The following is a 21082-nucleotide window of genomic DNA, read 5'->3' as shown; positions in this document are numbered from 1 at the left end:
TTATGTCTTTGCAAAAATTGACTCAATGGGCTTTACCCAGCTTTGAATATTAGAATCCTTTTAGACAGTTTCATTTTGCACTGAAACATTACTACAAAAGCTGTTGGGAATAAAATGAGCCATTTCTTGTAAAAATCTTGATTAGAAATATATTTCAGTGGCACTTGAGGTTAATTTGTACACAAGCAACAAGACTTTTGTCAGGGACTGTAGGATATTGCACAAGCTGGCATGTATTTGTCATGTATTATTTTCTGCCCTCCACATTTCAACCTGACATGAGAGAAACTCCATTCAGTCCCCTAATATTTTTAAAATTTTATTCCAAATGTAACCATGACGTATAAAGAAATCAATTTCATATCAGGTTGCCTGGATGTTGCCCACTACGGTTGATTTACCTTGTACTGCCACTAGGAGGCATTGGAAAGCAATGAATAGAGTTCTTTGTTCTCAGGATACAACATTTTTTTTTTATGGCCTTAGGAGTAGGACAATACAACAGTGTGTATCTTAATTTTCTCTACATCTAACCCCAAAATAAATTAAAAAGTTACTATTCACTATACTATACTATTTGGGCTTGATTATTAATATAATCTGATCCACACAGACTGTACACAGCATCTTGTATATCAGCTATGTTTTTACATTTTCAGTGAACTGTACATTTACATTTACGGCCATTTACAGTCCCCTGTCTTTCTTAGGGATCTGGGTCTTTAACCTGGATCTTCTGGTACATTGCATCTGGTTTGGTTTGCAACATGTCCCACATAGTTTGACTAAAATGCAAAATGAAATTTTGGCCAGTTTTGCCAATTACATAATGTCATTTTAATAGCAACAATTGATTAAACACACACTTTGATAGCACATGGTATATCCCAGTGACAGATATACAATAATTAATATGTAACTGTTGTGGAAGTTTTTTCCTTTTTCATTGCGGAGGGGATGTGGTCAGGGGGCACTGCCATGGGGTGTTTTACATTACATGATAAATAAATACATATCGTCACATACTGATCATAAGCTATAAACATTTCATGTCATCCCCAGTGTGAACACTGATTTACATATCACAGCAACAAGCAGTAACAGCTAGATGCATCATAGTAAAACAATTAAATGTAATTTAAAGCGAAATGATGAGGGTCTTTTTCATTTTACATTTACAGCATTTATCAGACGCCCTTATCCAGAGCGACTGGAGACAATCAGGGTTAAGTGTCCTGCTCAGGGACACAATGGTAGTAAGTGGGATTTGAACCTGGGTCTTCTGGTTCATAGGCGAGTGTGTTACCCCACTAAGCTACTACCACCCCTTTCATCATTGGTTAGTGTTGGTGCCGGTCCACAAAACAGGATTTCCCAGTAAACCGGATTGCATTACTTCTTACTTCCGTGGCTTCTGCCCTTAATGAATCCAGTTGGGATCTTTCTGATTTGATGTGATTTGTCCGTCTCCTTTAAGGCCACTTCCGGCGTCCTGGTCCAACCGCGTCGGTGACGCGCTGTCGCGCTGTAAACACGGCTGACGTCGCACTGCGTGGCCCAGGCAGCGCAGCTCAAATCCGCGCCCGCGTCCGACGCCTCGTACGCGCCCGCGGGAACAAAGAGGTCCGCGCTCCGATGTGCCATGGCCAGGAAAAGCGACGTTCCGTCCTACTACGGTGAGTCCCTTTCTTCCCGAGCTCCGGGCTTTTACTACTTCCAGCACCCGGGGCGAAGTTTACAAGCCCGAGTAAAGCTGGAGGAGGCTGTTAGTGGGGATGCGAGGTGACGTAAACTTTTACATTTACAGCATTTACCAGAGCGACTTACAATCAGTATTTACAGGGACAGTCCCCCCACCCCGGAGCAATTTAGGGTTAAGTGTCTTGCTCAGGGACACAATGGTAGTAAGTGGGGTTTGAACCTGGGTCTTCTGGTTCACAGGGGAGTGTGTTACCCGCTAGGCTACTACCGCCTTGTCTTGGTTGAATTTGTGTTGAAACGGTCGTAATTACGGCTATTCCCCCCCCACCCTGCTGGGATTGGCGTGTTCTGCTCCACCCTCTCTGTGGTACGCGGCTCTGGTTCTGCCGTGAAGCGGTGGCGCACGGGACGGACCGACACCGACACCCACAGGGTGAGCTCAGGGCAAGGGTCATGCCTCCCTGTCCCCGGCGCTGTCCCCGGCACTGTCCCCTTCTGCTGTTCATCTGTCACAAGCCAGCAGATGCGGAGTGCACGGCAGGACGCAGAGCTCCAGACCGTGAAAGTCAGGGAATTTGAGCATTTGGGTGCCAAGTCAGCGAATTATCCGGGAATTTAGTTAGAAGCGTGTAGTACAGTAGCCAAGAACCTGATGCGGATTTACTCATCTTTGTTCGAGAACGCAAACTCTTTTTGCGAGGTCTGTGTCCACATACATCCTTACACGTGCTAAATTCCCAAACGTGCCAGGCAAGTGTTTGGCTTGAAAATGAAGAATTTAAGGACTGGCTCACCAAAAGCGATCAAATAGAAGATGCATTTAGAGGAATGTAGAGGATGTCAGAGATGGAGTTTCGGTTTGTTCCATTTGGCAAATTCTTACCTTTGAACAATTCTACCAGTTACGTTTCTTTGTATGGGAGATCATGGAAATTCGTCTCTTTGCTCAGGGAAAGCCGTGGAAAATGTCCGGGAGTTTTCAGTTTGACTCAGAGTAAGAGCCCTGAAAGCACGATTCTCCGTTTGTTCTGTACGGAAGCACACAGTACAGCCCTGTGTTCTCTCTACGCCTCCATGCCTTCAGAACCTCTCACGGCATAGCTGATTTTGGGACTGGCGCCGCGCGTCAATGGCTCTGAGACGGAAAGCACCCGTCCCTTGGGTTCGATTAGCGGGCAAACTGATAATGAGATTGATCTACTGAATGGAACCCAGAGGCTCGCACCCAGGAAGGTGGAATTGGGGCTTTGATTTTCCTGTCTGTTGGATGCTGATGAGTCGTGAGAGGCAACAATATTCAAATCAGTCTGAACCGAGTGGAAATTTTTTTTTCACTATGGGTGTGTATTGGCAAAGATCTCATGATGCAATACGTGACGCGATACACGGGTCACCATACGATTATATATATATTGCAATATTCTACAGTTCACTGAAAATGTAGAAACTGAGCTGAAATACAAGATGCTGTGATTGATCTCTTCTGTTTTTTTTTTATTTCATTCATCCTGAAATGTCAGTCAGCATTTCAAAGTACTTGACTGTACAGCACCATCTACAGGAGTGGGTGTTGCAGTCGCATCTCTGCTGTCTTCACTAAAGAAAACGCTGGACAGCATCACCCCTGTGGACCAAATTTATATAACAATATAACATGTGCCTATATTAATACAATATCACAACATATTGCTGTATCAAAATATCTTTGGCTATGAAGTAAAATTGGGAAATATTTTAATGAGCTGCCCCTTCAAGGATCACAGTTAATGAAAAGAGATTTTTTTCCTTTGTGTCGTAATAAGTTGTGGTTTTAGTGGATTTTCCAGCTAAATTTATTCCATTTTTTTGTTATTATTGATTCATAACATGACATAACATGATCCTTATTGACTGAAACCCCCAAGTCATATTTCTGCACTGCACATGAAAATGTTTCATTTTTAAATAAATTACTTTCAAATGACTCAATATCGCCACATAAATCCCCAAATAAAAGGTCTCCTCCAGATCAAGTGTCGTTTAAAAAAAAAAAAAAAAAAAAGAGCCGTCTGTGTGCCCAAGGCAAGTGTCACAGTCACACTTTCATACCAGAGCCTGACAGGAGCTGTCACTGGCGCTGCTGAAGCACTGGCGCCAAATCACTTCCGTGTTGGGATTAGATTATGATATAAATTGTCTTGTGTCGGGCATATTTAGTTATTAGCAGTGAACACAAACTTTCCCTTGGCCCCCTGATGACAATGCCCTAGAAAAAGACGTCACCGCTACCGGACTGCACCACACAGCACAACTGCTGAGCAAGGCCGCTGGTGAGCCTCGGTGGATTTAGAGGTTAAACCCCCCTATTTGTGCGAGGCCTACTGTCTCTTAGATCTATTGTGCTCCGGCTTTATTCTCTACAGAATTCAACGGAACAGGTTACATTGCGAGTAAAAATGTAAAAGTAATTCTAGCTTTGAACCGTAATATGGTGCTAGTAGGGTGGTATTAACACACTTGCCTCTGAACCAGAGGGCCGCAGGTTCAGTCCCTGCTTGCTACCATTTTGTCCCAAGAGTAAGACACTTAACCCCAGCTGGCCAGAGTAAAGATAAGTTGATTTTAATTGTGTTCATATAAATTATTCTGTTTTATGCAAACATACTGACACTTTTTTTTTCTGGCACAGTGCTAAATAAATTGGGTTACAGTAAATATTCCTTCTGGATTAGCAAAAATACATACAAGAGGAACTAGGATTTCTAATTAAGGGGACAAACCCACTGTAACGTCCTGCCACCTCTGGGCCACCATCCTGGTTTGTCTCCATGTCTCAGTCCTGATTAAGTGAAGTGATTGTGATACACAGCAGCATAGCACACGATGCACACAGTGAAATTTGTCCTCTGCATTTATTCCATCACCCTGAGTGAACAGTGGGCAGCCATGACAGGTGCCCTGGGAGCAGTGTGTGGGGACAGTGCTTTGCTCAGTGGCACCTCAGTTGCACCTTGGTGGATCGGGATTCGAACCGGCAACCTTCTGATTACGGGGCCACTTCCTTAACCGCTAGGCCCCACTACACAGTTTCTCCATTCCTGGTCGCTTGTCTGGGATTCTCACAGTGTTGGCTTTACATACTCATCTTGAAATTGACTAAGTTCTGTTTTGCCGCTCCATGCCCATCTTCAATTCCTCTTCATGTTTAGTTTCTTTAACAAATTAATAATGTCTTGTTCTGTTGTGACTTGTGCCCTGTGTCACTCACTACCCACCCTGCTGTCTTATTGGTTTGTAACTATTTCGCACATTCAGATGACATACTTTAATAATATTTAAAAGGCAGGATGATTGCCAGCTCTCTGCGTTCTGTATAATTCATAATGTCAATGTCACATGGCCAGGTGCCACACAAGACCCCAGTATCCCAGTGGATGACACTGATTAATCTGTGAATGCTATGATGTTTAAAATGGACTGTGTTCTGTAACTAGTACATTATACATTTATTCCTGCCTAATTTGAAGATTGTCTATGGTAGGACCACATCTCTACCCTCTACTATCCTTGTGAATGGTGGTAACCTTAAGCAGACCTGTGACCTGAAAACTTTAGTTCATTGGCCCCTCTGATTGTCCGACTCTATTTCCAGGCGAATAATCCGCTGGTTCCTGTTTCCATGGCAACAATGTACAGAAAGTGTCTGATAGACCAGAGTTTCAATGGACCAGAAGGGACGTCCCTGGCCTCTGTAGTACATGTTGGCCTCACTGGAATCTAGAGAGCTCAAAGGAAGCGGAGAAAGACTGTAGACTTTCATTAACTTACTTAGCAGCCAGCAGTGAAATAACAGGCTTGTTATTGACTATTTACATGGTGGTGCTTGCATAATTTTAAATTCCCTTGCAGAATATAGAATGATGCTTCCCGGTTTTGGCAGATGGAGAACAACAGGAATTTTCATGTTGCTGTAAATGATAATGTTTCACTAAGAGGGGTTCAAATCACGAGCAAAGCACCGTCTCCACACACTGCTCCCCAGGCACCTTTCATGGCTGCCCACTGCTCACCAAGGGTGATGGGTTAAAAGCAGAGGACACTTTTAGTTGTGTGCACATTTCACTTTTACTCACTCACTCACTCACGTTTGACTTCTGACAAAAGGCATGAAAATGCCCGTTGAAGGGGTTATTCATGCCTCTTTTGGTTTAATGTTTTCTTTTTTTAACATACATTTCATTAGGAAACTAGTTACATGGTAATGGTTTGATTATGCTTTTAATGTCTTTTGGCTGTCAGACAAAGCATTCTGTATATAAACTCGGCTAAACCGCTGTGTTTTATTCTCTGAATTGTAGGCGGGTACCCAATTGTCTCAGCAGAGTGCGTCCCGAACATTCTCTTTGCTGAAACAGACAGACACAAGTAGGGCTGACCCAGACGTCAGTGAGTCAATCAGTCGAGCAGGCACCGTCTTCTTCTTTCCATGAATTCGTTTTGGTAAATAATATATGAGTACATCCATCTTAATGTTAATGCACACATATGCAAATACAGGAGAGACCATGCCAGTGAGTGTACCAGCTTGCATATTTGCTGACATCGGATTCTGTACTGTGCAAAAGTCTTAGACACAAATACAAACCAGTGAAAACAAAACCACTCTTTATCTGCAACAAACAAGCTGCAAACAATTGTGTTAAACAAATGTTCCTTATTTTCATGAAAAAATTGACATCATGTGTGTAGAGAAAGAGAATAGTGTTCTTTTGTAGCATCGTTCATTATTGTATTGAGTTGGGAGAGACCAACCCTTGTAGTCACATTGTTGTGAAGCCACTCCTTCATTATTTTAGCTGAAAGCTCAGGGTCATTGTCTTGTTTGAAAGTAAATCTTCAGCCCAAACTGAGGCACTGAGCACCCTGGAGAAGGTATTGGTCCAGGACATCCCTATTCTTAGCCGCATTCATCTTTCCCTCGATTGCAACTGGTCCTCCTGTCCCTGCATGATAGCATGATGCTGCCAGCACCATGCTTCACTGTTGGGACTCTATTGGACAGGTGATGAGCAGTTTATGGTTTTCTCCACACATACCGCTTAGAACTTTTTGGCCTTAATTCTATCTTGGTCTAATCAGACCAGAGAATCATATTTCTCACCATCTTGGAGTCCTTCAGGTGTTTTTTAGCAAACTCCATGCAGGCTTTCATGGGTCTTGCACTGAGGAGAGGCTTCCGTCGGCTACTCTGCTGTAAAACCCCGACTGGTGGAGGGCTGCAGTGATGATTAACTTTCTACAACTTTCTACAACATCTGTGCTTTTCTGGGCAGTGGTGGCCTAGCGGTTAAGGAAGCAGCCCCATAATCAGAAGGTTGCCGGTTCGAATCCCGATCCGCCAAGGTGCCACTGAGGTGCCACTGAGCAAAGCACCGTCCCCACACACTGCTCCCCGGGCGCCTGTCATGGCTGCCCACTGCTCACTCAGGGTGATGGGATAAATGCAGAGGGCAAATTTCACTGTGTGCATCGTGTGCTGTGCTGCTGTGTATCACAAGTGACAATCACTTCACTTTTTTTTTTTCTGGAGGCCACTGGGCTCCTAGGAACCCTAAGGGCAGTAGATTTTTTTTGGAACCTTGACCACATCTGTGCTTTGACACAATTCTGTCTCTGAGCTCTTCAGGTAGTTCTTTTGACCTCATGATTCTTGACCTTATATAGACAGGGGTGTGGCTTTCCTAATCAAGTCCAGTCAGTATAATTTAACAGCTGGACTCAAATGAAGGTGTAGAACCATCTCAAGGATGATCAGAAGAAACAGACAGCACCTCAGTTAAATAAATGAGCATCAGAGCAAAGGGTCTGAATAGTTAGGGCCATGTGATATTTCAGTTTTTCTTTGTTAATAAATCTGCAAAAATGTCAACAATCCTGTGTTTTTATGTCAATAAAGTAAAGTGAATGTCACTTGTGATACACAGCACACGGTGCACACAGTGTCCTCTGCATTTAACCCATCACCCTGAGTGAGCAGTGGGCAACCATGACAGGCGCCTGGGGAGCAGTGTGTGGGGACGGTGCTTTGCTCAGTGGCACCTCAGTGGCACCTTGGCGGATCGGGATTCGAACCAGCAACCTTCTGATTACGGGACCGCTTCCTTAACAGCTAGGCCACCACTGCCCCCGCGAGGCCACCACTTACTAAAATAACGAAGGAGTGGTTCACAACAATGTGACTACAAGGGTTGGTCTCTGCCAACTCAATACAATAATGAACGATGCACTACAAAAGAACACTATTCTCTTTCTACACACATGATGTCATTGTCCATGACTCCTATTCTCGTCTGGATTATTTCCTTGTCAGCAGTTCACTGATGATTGATATTTCAGACACTGAGATGCAGCCTATAGCTGTCAGCAATCATGCATCTGTGTCTTTAACTTCAATGCATAAGAAGATCATTCCACCAAGTTGGACAACAAGCAGGAAACCACGATGTGGGAAGGAGAGGTTCAGAAGGTCTTTTCTTCCAACTGCTGTTAGACTCTATAACAAAGACCTCACAGTTGATCCATTGCACATGTGTAGATTTCAATTTTACATTTGTAGATATATACATTTACATTAGGGCTGCAACTATCTAATATTTTGGGATTTTTTTCATTGAGTAATCGGATAACTCATACTTTTGCGTTTTTAAACAACTCTGTCAATAGTTTGTTATGCAACATGAAAATCCTCTTAAAATGTTATTCCTCACAAAAAAGTTTTTTTATTCAAACTCAATACTTTTATTAGATCAAAGCTTAAAACCATTGGGTTACTGGCTCCAGAACTAATTTAATCAATCTTTCTGTGAAACATTCATGATGTACATGAAAAAAACTATGAAACATAGGTTAGCCTATTTGTCCTTAGTTTTTTTTTAATTAAAAAAAGGAAAAAGGGGTGTACCCCCTGCTATAGCCCATCTGAGAATAAAGAGAAAAAAACAAATAGGTACAAAATAGTAAAAAGAAAATATAAATAAACACTTCAAGTAGGGCTGCAACTAACGATTATTTTAATAATCGATTAATCTGTCGATTATATTTTTGATTAATCGGATTTTAAAAAAAAAACAAGAAAAGCATTCATTTTTAAATAAAGTGCCACCTGAGCTGCCAGAACGATAAATAATTTATAAAAAAATAAAGAAAAATACAATTCAGAAAATTTAACAGGATTTGTTTGAATGTCAGAACTTGTTCTCTACACTACACTGCAGATGCACACACTCACAAACTCTCACACTGACACACACACACACACACACTGCAAAAAAGGCTTTTCTAACTTAGTAGTTTTGTCCTGTTTTCAGTCCAAATATCTAAAAAATCTTAAATCAAGGTACATTTACTAGACACATGAAATAGCATAAGAAATTGTCTTGTTTTCTGAAAAACCATCTCAAAATTAAGTGATTGTTTGCTTAAAACAAGCAAAATTATCTGCCAATTGGGTAAGAAAACTAATCTTAATGAGATATAATCTTTAACAGAAGTTTTAAGCATCACTTAATTTTCTCATTTTTCTTGTCTAGTAATCTTGATTTAAGATTTTTTAGATATTTGGACTGGAAACAAGACAAAATTACTAGGTAAGAAAAGTTTTTTTGCAGTGTAGATATACATGACATTGAAAAATGAATGGTCCAAAAAAGGCTAGTGAATAAAAACATGTCTTTAGTCTTTTAATGCAAAGTAACTATAGCACCCCTGCTTTACTACTGTTATTAACATGCTAACGTTAACTTGTCATGCTTGTCAAGCTGGATGACGGGTAAACATGTACATTTACAGCATTTATCAGATGCCCTTATCCAGAGCGACAATCAGTAGTTACAGGGACAGTCCCCCCTGGAGCAACTTAGGGTTAAGTGTCTTGCTCAGGGACACAATGGTAGTAGGCGAGTGTGTTACCCACTAGGCTACTACCACCCTCCGTCGTCCACGCGGAGACGCAGAGAACGTGTTTCAGCCCCCCTCCACACCTGTAGGTGGCGCTGTATGTCTAGTTCTCCTCCGCGGTGAGTTAAACACCAGCACCAGGGACATTACGTTCCTCACTTCAAAACGGAACTAAAGTAGGATTCTGTAGCGACTTACCCTGCTGCTGAGCTCCCTTCCTCCTCATCAAACACGCGTTTCAGGTGCTGGATCATTGCCGTGGTGCTCCCGTGCCGTGCCATGTCGCTTTTGCATATTTTCACACAGATTTCTCTGCCTCCGCCATGTATCTGTCCTCTACCCCTGCTTGTTTTTTTTTTTTGCTCCACGCTTTCCATGAGGCGCCAAACTCTGCTAGCATCTCTGCGCGAGAGAGAGAGAGAGATGCTATAAACAAAAGTAAATCTATATGCTAATGAATGTAGATTTGTCCATCTGTTGCATTTATTATTACTACCTTATGTATGGGGAAGGCGTGTTTTGAGATGTTATCTATCTGTGTGTGTGTGTGGCCTGCGGGACGGATGAATTACATGAGTGAGATCTCATACCTTATCATGCCTCGTCACTATCGCCTCATAACACAAATAATTACGAATAATGTACGTTCATAAAAATATGATACTTTGTAGAAGCTCAGAGTTTACACACACCGGTATCTTCATTTTCCGCCAATAAATCGTGCCTCCTTAAATCTTTGAAATGCGCCAGTTAAAACAATCCGTGTAGAACAATGATACCGGAGTAGCTCCGTGCTGCTACGCGGGAGTGATATGATAATAGATGGACTTTGGTGACAAATTAAACGAAGCCTCGAGGCAAAGAATTTTCCTCGAATATTTTTTGTAATCGAATCATTTGAGTTATTCGAATAATCGTTTCAGCCCTAATATACATGTTTACTTTTTTGCTGCTATTACCTCTGTTTCTATATACTTTCTGCCGTGACAAATGCAATTTCCCACGTGTGGAACTAATAAAGGTTGATCTTATCTTAATTAAAATGGAAATGGCCCTACCCAGGACATACACATGTGTCAACTGTGTTACTCAGAGGCCAGGAAAAAAAATTCAATAGATCAGGGGTCTGCAACATGTGGCTCTGAAGCCACAGGCGACTCTTTTCTCCCTGCAGCTCCCTGTATCTTTGGAAAATTAATGTGTAAGGTTATTATATTTTTATGCTTAGTTTTTTTGTTGTTATTGTGATCTTGTAACATTAAAATGCAATGCGTAAATTTTTTTTATTGCTCAAAATATTTCTGCCCGCCACCCTGTCTGGCCCTCATCACAGCTGTTTAACAGTTTATTCAATTAGAGTCGCGTTTCATAATCTGATGCCCCTTGGGGTGCGTAAACAGTTGTTTGCAATATGTACTGTTTAATGGTTTGCATTTTAAGTTGATGAGTAAATTGTGATCCCCGCTTTTCCCTGACATGTCCGGCCTTGTCTGGGTGATTATACTTTCCTCACATCATCAGCTTTGACATGCACATTTGTGCTAGATAAAAAACGACATTCTGGCAGCATTCACCACCAACCCATCTGCATATGTGCAGTCTTTGTACAACATTTTTTTTTGCATAAATAAAATTTCTCAAGCAAACAGTTTTTATACATAGCATAAAAGTAGAAATAATATGTGCAGTGTTATATTCATTTTACAGAATTTGCAGAATAGGATGATCAGTGGAAGATTGGTCCAAATTACTTTTAGTGTTAAACCCCTGCAAAAGAAGAACTTGGTGTGTTCCTGAAAACAGTTTAAAAGCAGCCTTATCTTTTACCTGGAGATGCTTTGTTACTTTAGGCAGTGAATGAATTTAAATGTTGTCAACAGTTTTATACTTTTATATACCTGTGATATTCCTGATTTTCTTTAGATCGTTCATTCTGTGAAAAGGACACTTTGAATTTGTGGAATGAACATGGCTGAACTACATGGAATGAATAAAGTGTGTCTTAAAATAGAATAGAAGTGTTTTGGTTGGTGGTGAGGAAACCTGACACTCCCATATCAATTAGAGTTTAATTGTTGACTTCCATTTAATTTACTGTCATCACTCCCCGTCTCAGCGCACAGTTTTAAATATGCATTATAACAAGCTTTAGACTTCATTTATATTAACTGCAACATGTGCAATAAATGAGTTACATGGATAGCCTAATACTTATATTACACTCTCAGCAATGACAATATCAGCATTGGAAGTGCAGCAGGAGCAGTTGGTTTAACAGCCTGCTGTGGGCCCTGGCACATGACAAGCAGCGATGTGTTGTCTGTCACTGTGCCTCTGAGCTTTTCTCCGAATGTCCTTGTCATGGCTACGTCTGTTGAGGTTATTCCAGTGCTGTGCTTTTACCACTTACCAAAGGAAAGGCAGTCTTCAGTCTCACAAAGTTACATTTGCTTGCATGTGCTAATTTTTGAAAGAACCGAATGAACTTTTTATACGTTATGGTCAATTGCACCAAAACAACCGTTCAGAGCAGCCTCTAGTCCTATCAGGAGTAAATTCTCAGCATATACCCTCCCTCTCACTGCTGTTCAGTCTGATCTCCTCTACTCTTCAGACAATTTCATCTCTCCCTGCCATAAGGAATGTCTTTTAATAAGAGGCTGGCTTTCATGCCGCAGTGTGAAAATCCTCTCAGCCACTTGAGTATCTGACCTTCCCTCCATTTGCGCTCTGCAGCTTCCAGCTCAAAATGATGCAGTTCATGTTGTAATTACCTTGGCTTTTGCAGTTTCATCGTTTCTGCAGTAAATGCCAGATTAGGATGATCCTCTATGGGGATGTTGGAAAATGTATATAAGATTATCACACAATCACCTTGTATATCTTCATGTATGGCACTTTTATTATCCCACACATGTTTTCCTTACATACCACATATATTATCTCCTCCATATATTACTACACATGTTAACCTCTAAGACACCAACCATGTTAAATCACCTAGCTGCTTAGAAAAGATGCCGTAAGACAAAGGATGTTTTGCAGGACATGAATGTACCAGGAGAGGGTGACCGGGACCTGACTCGACCTAGGGAGACAACGAACGAATGAAGGGAGGCCTGGATATGGTGCAATCAGGAAACCATCAACCATGAGCTCAGCAACCATGTAGAAGAAAGCAAGTCCACGTGCAGACATTAATTATTATTGTCTTATATGGTGTGGCAAATGTACTGCCCTGCATTGAATAAAAGGAGGAGGCACGTCAGAAACCACAGAGCCTTTGGAAGCAACATGTAATGTGCGTTTCTGATTGCTTCAACATGCTTCGTGTCTTTCTTCTCCAGTTATTTAATAAGTGTTAGAACGACGTATAACTCTGACAGGGGAACTGCATGGTTAAACCCAGCTGCACAGTAAACAGGCTGGTGACATAAATTAGTGGGGTCTGAGGGTCCTTACTGGTACTCTTCACCACAAGACATTATATTCGTGTTTGAAGGGGAGAGCAGAGGAATCGTAAGGCTTGATGAACAACAGATTCTTATGGTTAATTACATTTTTGTTAGTTAGGTGAATATTGGTTAATATATGGTGGCTGTTTCTTATTTAGAGTGTAACTTATGGTATGTTTTCAGTTGTGCTTCTTCAGGAGGGTTTCAATACAGACCTGAAAAGAATGGCAAATAGGGTTGTGCTCTTCCTTTTTTAACAGTTTCATTATAAATTACGTATTAATGGCTTGAACAGGCTTAGCATGGCATCACTCAATTTGAAAGTAATTACAGAGAAAGATGAATGGGGATGAGGAAAGAGAGAGAATAAAAAGGGTGAGAGCTGAAGCTTTCTGGCCCAGAAAGCTAAGACGTGTCACAGCATGGTAAAGACCGCCGTCCACTCATGAGTTCCTCGACCCAACGATAATATTACTGTCATCTTTGCCAATAATATATCAAAAATACAATGAGACAGATAGACTAATTCATCTTTTAAAAAAGAGATCTTTATCGTGACCTACATTCATTGTACCGCTGGCCATAATAATAACCCAGCACTGTGTGAAATACTGTGCTCCTGTGCTACAACACAAAACCAGAAATATATTCAAGTAAATATTTCTTTTTTTAGCCGATTAATACAGGAATAAATTTGTTTATAATTCTCAGATTTTTTTTTTAGCTTTTTTTGTTAATGTCCAAGGGGTGCATCTCTTTTTCAATGGGAACCACACCCATTTCAGTTCTATCCAATAGGTATATCGATATGCACAAAATCAGCACCACTAAATATTTAAAATGAAAAATACATACAGTGCATCCTGAAAGTACACACAGCAAATCACTTTTTTCCATATTCACAGCCTTTGCCATGAAGCTCAAAATTGAGCTCAGGTGCTTCCTGTTTCCCCTGATCATCCTTGAGATGTTTCTGCAGCCTAATTGGAGTCCACCAGTGGAAAAAAACAGTTGATTGGACCTGATTTGGAAAGGTACACACCTGTCTGAGTTCATGTCATGTCAGAGTTCAAACCAAGCATGAAGTCAAAGGAATTGTCTGTAGCACTCCGAGATTACATAACCTAAACTGAGTGATCAGGGGAGAAGGGCCTTAGTCAGGGAGATGACAAAGAACCCGATGGTTCCTCTGTCAGAGGTCCTCTGTTGAGGACAGCTCTCTCTGCAGCAATTTTAAAAGACTTTAAAAAGGCTGTGCACCATTGCTTGTCATCCAGCCTGATGGAGCTTGAGAGGTGCTGCAAAGAGGAATGGGCCAAACTGGCCAAGGATGGGTGTGCCAGGCTTGTGGCATCATATTCAAAAAGACTTGAGTATTGAGTTAAGGCTGTGAATACTTATGTACTTGAGATTTTCTTAGTTTTTTATTTTTCATAAATTTGCCAAAACCTCATATTGTCATTATTGGGTGTTGTGTGTAGAATTTAGATTTTAATCCATTTGGGAATAAGGCTGTAACATAACAAAATGTGATGAGCTGTGAATACTTCCGGATGCACTGTACACCATGAAATGTCTGTTTTATGTGTTTTAGACGTCATACAATTTTGGTGATAAATGTCTCACCCCTCTCCTTAACCTAGTACCCATTTTTCAAAATGGTATTCTAGGTGTGAGGGTATTACAAGGTTGTTATGAATGTCTGTGTGGTCCAAAATCAATACTGAGGCATTTGTTTTTACATTAAAATGTTGAATGTGAAGAAAGTTATTCAATTGAAAGGTTTCTAATTGTTAGAATGGTGATGCCCAAACTATTTAACTTTAATAGAATTTTTTTGATTGATTTAATCACTCAATAAAATCCTTAAAATCGAAACTAGTTCAAATCCACTAAAGCTATTTTTGGTGGGGCATTGGTGGCCTAGCAGGGCTGTGGTGGTCTAGCAGTTAAGCAAGCAGCCCAGTAATCAGAAGTAATCACGATCTGTCATGGTGCCACTGAGATGCCACTGAGCAAAGCACCGTCCCCACACCTCTTCCCGGGTGCCTGTCATTGCTGCCCACTGCTCACTAAGGTTGATTGGTTAAAAGCAGAGGACACATTTTGTTGAGTGCACCGTGTGCTGTGCTGCAGTGTTTCACAATGACAATCACTTTCATTAATAGATGCTGTTGGATTATTGAAGTTGACTTTATTGTCATCTCAGCTATGTATGTGTACATAGTGTTCAGATACATGGGGCTACATGTAACATTTTAAGAATGAAACAAAGTTACATTCTTACATGAAGTGCGACACAGACAAACAGGGCTACATAAGTGCAAACAGTGCACTGAATATTTGATAACATCTGATAATATTTGAACTGATAATATATGGGTCATGGGCCATAACAATTTTATAATCACTGTCTATTTGCTTTTATGACAGGTGAGCCACAGAAGTTTGATCCAACATTCAGAGGTCCCATTCATAACAGGTAGGTGAAAATATCCTATATTTGCCTCTGAAATGTTTTTCTCTCATTACAACCTGGTTGTTACTGGTCTTTCTTCCCCCTATTTAAAGTAAGTTCATGAACCTGTTAGCACTTCTGGCTGAGGTTCGTTCCCAGTAGGCAGCTCCCCCTCCCTGGCGTGGCTAAATCAATTCTATGTCAGGGAATGATAACAGTGTGGAGGCCCGCAGCGGTTTGTCACACAAATCAATGATCGTCACATGGTTGGTAGGACGACACACTTTATGAAAAGACCACTAGACTGGTGGAACACTAACCCAGGCAGACTATTCAAACTATTTTCTTTTTTATATATCGCACCCCATTGTTCCAACTCGTACTATTTTAGAATAGTCAAGAAAGAGCTTTTAATTATAACATCACTATAATGTAATATATATTAATATATATATTACAATATAATGAATCTCTAATATGCAGTTGGATAAAACCTAAAACTATTACAAGACTGCCAGTGGACTGATGCTTGCAACTGAAAGGCAATTGCATCGCTGAGTAAATGACATGATTATGTCATTATGCATAAATGTGATTTAATTTAGTTTTTTTACAGTAAGACTATGATTCCTCTTTAACTTTGTGGTTAAACGTTGAAATATTCATTGTGAGACAGGGGTTAAATATTCTTAAAAAATGGCATGACTATTTCCCTGTTGACCTCTAAAAAGATTCCCTGTGAGAGGATCTTTGAAGTGCAAGAGTGTGTCTGAAACAGCATGACTGCTGAATAGATAATGACTTTTAGTATGTACACTATTCATGCACTTTGATGAAGAATAGATTACAGAGTGGAGGTGTCAGCGGTTCTGCACGCTGCCTTCTGGAACTCTGGTGAGGTGAATGGACTTGGCACACTTGTTCCAAATACACAATCTTTGTTTTTGAAATCTTCTCTTCAGCCCATGCACTGATGTATCATGCAGTGGGTAATTGTAGCTGTGGCAGTACACACATCTGAGGAGAACAGATGGTTTTCTGTAATGAGTTTGTAAGGAGATTTATGGCTAATGTATAAGTGGAGGATTTGTCTGATATCGGATCTCACATCCTTTGGATGTATTGTTGAGGGAAATTAAAGACATTTTTCATATGCAGCTGAGAGGAAAAGGTGCTGCCTCTTCTGCTGCCTCTGCTGACTACAGAGCAGATACCACTTCGGCACTGAGACCTGCATTGGCGAGGCTCATTAAAATATCCTCAGCCAAAAAAGGGCCACTGCAGGTACCTGCAGTATTTCTGTCTCCACATAACACTTGAGGTTTGTGGCAGATGTTCTCATTAGATCAAATCTGTCCAGCATTAGACGGGGAGTGAAAATATGTGTGTTGATTTTTTTTAAAAATGTATTTATTTATATTCTGTCATGATGTGATATAAATATTAAACTATGAAATAATATATAAACTACATGAATTCACTTTCAAAGCTTGGTATAATTTAACAATAGACTTCCTCATACAATAATAATACTCACTGGCTGCATGCATTTTTAAGACACTGTTGTTTATCATATTTGGAATGACTGTGCCAGCTGTTCATCCCCCCAACCCCCCAGATTAAAGGATTAATTATTTTAAGCAAACTCTTATCTTCCTACTTACCTAAGGCTTGACTCATAAATCACCACAGGTTTTTGTTGTGATGCTTTATATAGTGGTCCATGCTCCTGGGTTTCCAGACCATGTTTTTGGACTTTAACTAGTCTTGTTTTTCTGGTACGCTGGTACCTTATGGTGGGCACCTCTCCCAAATGTGTGGACACCCTTTTATGGCCAGTCTATAATCGTTGTGTGTATAAATAACCTTTTGGGAATTTGAAACAATACTGGTTGCATATGGTTTTGACCATTATTCTAGCCATTTAAGATGAAGTATGAAGTACATAACTTGCTGCATTGCAGCCTCACTTTGTGACTCTGATTGCATGTCATGTAAGACTATGCATGGCCTTAATTCTACATTGATTAAATCAAATGCATTTATAAATCACAATTAAAAGAAAGTCACACCAATGTGTTGTACAGTAACAAGCAGAGATATTTAAAAAATGCTAAACTGAAAATATGATTTTTATTTGCTCATGTACAGTAAAGGAATAAGGGAAAATGTGTTTTATGTTTAAATGCTTGTGTTGCGTTCCATAATGTCGGTGCTTTTCTTTTAGACTTTTAGACTGCTAGTTTACAAGTTGCAATTTGTACTTCTTGGAAGTCAGTTGCAGGACTTATCAAAGGTGCAGTTATTTATCCTGTTATTTATCCACATAAAAATGTCATGTGCACATAAATTTATTCAAGAATTTTCACAATTACACACTGATTGAAAACCACACACTACAGTCAGGTCCATAATCATTGGGACATCAATTCTAATTCACCTGACCTGAATCCAATTGAACATGCATTTCACTTGCTGAACACTAACCTGAAAGGACAATGCCAAAAGTGAACCTCAGTTGCACCTTGGCAGATCGGGATTCGAACCGGCAACCTTCTGATTACGGGGCCGTTTCCTTAACCACTAGGCCACCACTGGCCCGTACTTTAGGTAGAGGCCTAGACATGGAGGGCAGGGGGGCACCTGTGATCCTTTCTGCTGTCCGTACAGTCCACTACAGGCTGATCCTGAAATAAGATGAAGACAGTTTGAATCTGTTGGTATTGTTCTGTGCTCCTCCATCACCGCCTGGTATGGAGCAGCCACTAAAAGAGACAGGATCAGACTGCAGCGGACTGTACGGACAGCAGAAAGGATAATTGTGCCCCCTGCCCTCCATCCAGGACCTGTATCCAGGAAAATCATCCCTCTGGCAGACGTTATAGAAGCCTTCAGACCAGGAACAGCTTCTTCCCCCCGCCATCTCCCTCCTAAACAGCTGAAACTGTCACACTGCGAATCACCTTCAACATTGCACTGCACTTTATGTACACTCTGTAAATAGGATTTAGTTTTTTGCCTATTTATTTATAGACCTATGTACATTCTTACATATATGTATTTATACTCAGTAGATATAGTAATTTATAAACAGTACAAACAAATTCCACAACTTAACACTTCCACACATTACGCACATTGTTGTTGTTTTTTGTTGTTGTTTTCTACACTGTACATCTACTGGAATCCAATTCCTTGTATGTGCTTGCACTTACTTGGCCAATAAATACGATTCTGATTCTGAAAACAAACAAATTAGACATACAGAGGTCATACAGAGACAGGCTTTCTGGGTAATTCAGGGGTTTTAAATGCTATAAACTCACACATTCAATATAAATTAGAATGGAAACACATCATGTTTTAATGTATTAAATAGACAAATAAATTGACATTTCTTCATTTAAAATAGAATTTAATTTCACCATTTATGTATATCATGGTCAAATGAAATCATACCATAGATTTCCTGGCACCAAGCTCCATTTTAATCTGTTTATCTTTTTAATATCCAGTGTGCTCAAACTGGATATTTTGTGGGCGTATCATTGGCCCTGAGCCCCATGGGACCATCTGCTATTTAATCACAAAATGGTGTTTTTCAGGATCTCACATTTCACTACTCTATACTGAACCACTTCAGGCCAGTTTTTGGTGTGAACCACTGAATTGCTTCCTCTCCCTTATGGAGAGGAAGATTATGGATGCGCCGATTTGAACTGGATGAGGCTGCTTAAAATAACTCCATGTGGGATCATAACAATGGTGCCGTGGTATCACTCTGTTCAATCAAAATCAAGTTTTTGTATGTTTATTAGTGTCATTGTGCGCAACGGATAATCCACATTGGTCCCCTGTGGAAAAACAAATACAAGAAGGCTGCCCGAATATGGAGTCACAAACAAGCAAATACATGTGAAGAAATATATAAAAATGGCGCAAATTGGCAGGGAGAAATTCCATGCTGCTGAAAGTGTCAGAATATTGCAGCCATTTCTGCATAGAAGCATAAACAGGCAAAACCACAACGATCTGTCTTCCAGCACCTGGCTCCCCTGCTTCTTTTTTTTTTTGGGGTGTCTGTAGAAAAGCGATGCACATCCTGCCCATCAAGAACAAAGGACTGCCAGGGGATGTGTTCTAGCACCTCCAGTAAATGACTGATTGCTACTGAGGCCATGGAAGGGTGTGACTGATGGGTCCTGTGGGGCTTGTGATGTAAGCTGCTTTGTGAAATCTCCGCTGAGGGAGAAAAGTTTAAGCTTGGCTCATTAGAGATACTTCAGTGGCATCTTGGGATCCTGTGTCTGATGACAGCGTCTAGGCTAGCAGAGGAAGCGAAACAGGATTGCAACTCCTCCATGGCTGAGGAGCACGAGCCGGCATTCTCTGTGTCAGTGTTCCTGTGGCGGACGAGCGGCTCGGTTGTTGGTATCTATTCTGGCTGCCAAGCAGGTACCTGCAGGGTCTGGGGAGAAATCAGCAAATGAATCTCGTTTCTCCAAATCAGACACTTCACCACACCAAAGCTTGTCAGCAATATCAGGGATTTAATAAAAAAAACCCATAAAGGGTCATAAACTTTAAAAACCTGCTCACTTACTAGAGCAGTTTGTGGTATCTTTTTCAGTCATGTAAAAAACTTTTCACACTGAAAGATTCTGTGATTTTATATTTTTCTACTGCAGTGCTTAGATTCCGACATTGTCAGTGAACATGTCCAACTTGACCTATGTTGAGGACGCAGGGTAGATTTATGCAAATCAATGCTGTTCAGCTGTGTATATGAATAATTAATGCCAGACTTCTTTTTTTTCTGAAATAATAGCTGTTTCAGTACCACATGCTAGCTGTTTTTACATGGAGGATTAGATCATGTTTGTCGGAGTAACTGAACCGGCTAGTGGGGCTCTGGTATAGTGTTGTCATCCCACCAGGTTTTTGGTTTGGTTTGCTTGGAAAGGCTACCCAGGGAAGAGCTGGGTTCAAACTTCCGACCTTCAGCTTAACACAGTTGGTTGACCACTAGCCCACTATATTACATGCATGTATTTCTGTAATACATGCATCCATTCGGTCATTTTAAACCTCCTGGTACATGTAAATGTTGCACACATATTTTTCTGTCTCCAGCAAAAATTACCCAGTGAAATATCCCCTGAAAATTCGGACATTGATCCAAGATTTCCTTGTTGTTGCTGTCACCATACTGTGTACTACATACATTGTTGATGTAGGGGCTATAGTAATATGTAATTGTAAGAAAGATTTTTTTTAATGTGCTAATGTTAAAGGTAGATTTGCCAGTCTTGTACCCTCTTTCTGACAGTCTTGGTTTGTGACTGTTCTCTAGGAGTTGCACGGACGTCCTGTGTTGTGTGATTTTCATCATTGTCATCCTCGGCTACATCGCTCTGGGAACCGTGGGTAAGTGTTGCCAGCCCGTTGCTTTTTGTTTCGTCAGATGCAGTTATGTAAGAGTCCTTATCTGCTGCTGAATGCTGACAGAGTTCCACTGGGCCGGAACTGGAAC

The 21082-nt window shown here is 40.8% G+C and overlaps 1 protein-coding gene across 5 annotated transcripts in view; it reads left to right on the top strand.

Annotated features, from left to right (window-relative positions):
* The first annotated feature begins 1483 nt into the window (after window positions 1–1483).
* slc44a5b (solute carrier family 44 member 5b) overlaps window positions 1484–21082 on the top strand; it is a 34577-nt gene continuing 14978 nt past the window's right edge. For 2 of the 5 annotated variants that reach the window (XM_029000237.1, XM_029000238.1), the window contains exons 1-3: window positions 1484–1676; window positions 15525–15573; window positions 20903–20976. In XM_029000237.1, the coding sequence (XP_028856070.1) occupies window positions 1643–1676; window positions 15525–15573; window positions 20903–20976 (157 nt within the window). In that variant the 5' untranslated portion in view covers window positions 1484–1642. Of the gene's footprint in view, window positions 1677–15524; window positions 15574–19841; window positions 20005–20902; window positions 20977–21082 lie in introns of those variants that run through there. The other 3 variants (XM_029000239.1, XM_029000240.1, XM_029000241.1) reach the window with 3 other exon arrangements.

The sequence above is a fragment of the Denticeps clupeoides genome, chromosome 13 (genome assembly GCF_900700375.1).
Source record: "Denticeps clupeoides chromosome 13, fDenClu1.1, whole genome shotgun sequence".
In the NCBI taxonomy this organism is placed as follows: domain Eukaryota; kingdom Metazoa; phylum Chordata; class Actinopteri; order Clupeiformes; family Denticipitidae; genus Denticeps; species Denticeps clupeoides.
This window is presented reverse-complemented; position numbering and strand designations above follow the sequence as displayed.